Source organism: Arachis ipaensis, chromosome B02 (genome assembly GCF_000816755.2).
Source record: "Arachis ipaensis cultivar K30076 chromosome B02, Araip1.1, whole genome shotgun sequence".
Lineage (NCBI taxonomy): Eukaryota > Viridiplantae > Streptophyta > Magnoliopsida > Fabales > Fabaceae > Arachis > Arachis ipaensis.
In genome coordinates this window covers 107,791,735-107,793,110 of record NC_029786.2, presented here as the reverse complement: position 1 = coordinate 107,793,110, position 1,376 = coordinate 107,791,735, and the positions used below count along the sequence as shown (strand labels likewise).

General features: G+C 33.6%; 1 protein-coding gene across 1 annotated transcript in view; it reads right to left on the bottom strand.

Annotated features, from left to right (window-relative positions):
• Positions 1 to 957, bottom strand: part of LOC107626413 (ribosome production factor 2 homolog) — a 2,681-nt gene extending 1,724 nt beyond the window's left edge. Inside the window, exons 1-2 of the mRNA XM_016329288.2 lie at positions 684 to 957; positions 314 to 517 (exon numbers count right to left, since the gene is read on the bottom strand). Of these exons, the coding sequence (XP_016184774.1) occupies positions 314 to 517; positions 684 to 752 (273 nt within the window). The 5' untranslated portion in view covers positions 753 to 957. The remainder of the gene's footprint in view (positions 1 to 313; positions 518 to 683) is intronic.

The window sequence follows — 1,376 nt, the reverse complement described above, 5'->3', positions numbered from 1 at the left end:
GGAACTAAAAACCATCATTTACAACGAAATCAGCATAATACATGCACAATTTAAGAAAGACAACAAAATCTTCGACAATATTATTATCAACAAGTAAAACCAACAAAACCTCATGAAGCAAAACTGTCACAGAGAACATGCTCCAATTCCTAAGTTTCTAATAAACAAGCACTACCCTATTATCCACCAGTATAATCAGCAACCAAACTGCAATATACCAAATGAGGATGGTTCCAAAATACATTCAGAACATAACACAAACACCACATAGGCACATACAAATAATGATGTTTAGTTTCCAAAGCAGACTCACCACAAAGATGCTGCAATCCGTTTTCCGAGAGAAGAACTCCAAAGGGACCTCACCACCACTCTCAAAAGGGTTAATGTTATCATTCTTTCTGCTGTATTTCACCGCACTTTCCTTCTTCAGATGGTAAATCTGCGTCAAAACAGAGTTCAACACTGAGCTTGTCTTAGTCCCGTGAAGTAGTAGCGTCTTCTTCCCCGATTCAACCTGCAAAAAATAAAATAAAAATCAGCAACACCCCTTTTTGTCTATTCTAATAGAAAGAGTTAAAATAACCATAAAAAACGAAACTTGAAGAAAGGGGGGAAATTTTCCCGGAAAATTGAACCGGATTTTCCTGGGAAACAAACGTGAGAAAATCGTATGAACTTACGAGTTGGGGAGCACGCTTCTCAAGCTCTCGTTTTCCCCTGCGCGTTTTAGCGGTTTTGATTCTCAACATTTTTGCGAAGATTGTTGAAGACAGTAACTGCGTATCAGCGTCGCAGCTGAACTGAGCTGAATTTGGTTTGCTTTTAGGGTTTTTGTTGGCTGAGTGCAAAATGCAAAGGGGTTTTGTAATTTTCTTTCAATTTTTTTTTTCTCCCCCAATTCCTAATTCCTATATTTCCAATTTGCCACTCTTTCACAGTTTCACTAAGGATTAAACTTTATTTTATTCTTCAAATAATTCTCTAAAGTAACTCAAAATTTATTTATTTATTTATTTTTTACCCAAGACAGGAGACTCGACTTCGCGACCTCTTCATTGAGTATAAGAGACTATGCCATTTGAGCTATACCTTATTGGTGAAAATTTATTTAAACAAGAAGAAAAGAATAAATTTATTTTAATAAAGTTTATTCTAACAATTTATGTTAACTCATTGAATCCACCAATAGGCATATAGTATCATTAGTATGAACATTTTTTAATACATTCATATGTTAATACATGGCGATTAGAGAATTTGATGAGGTAGAAATATTTTTTTTAAATGTCTTTTTTATTACTAGTGAGTGAAATACTATAATCTAATTCACACATTTTAGAAAAAACCAATTAGTAAATTGATTATTTGTATAT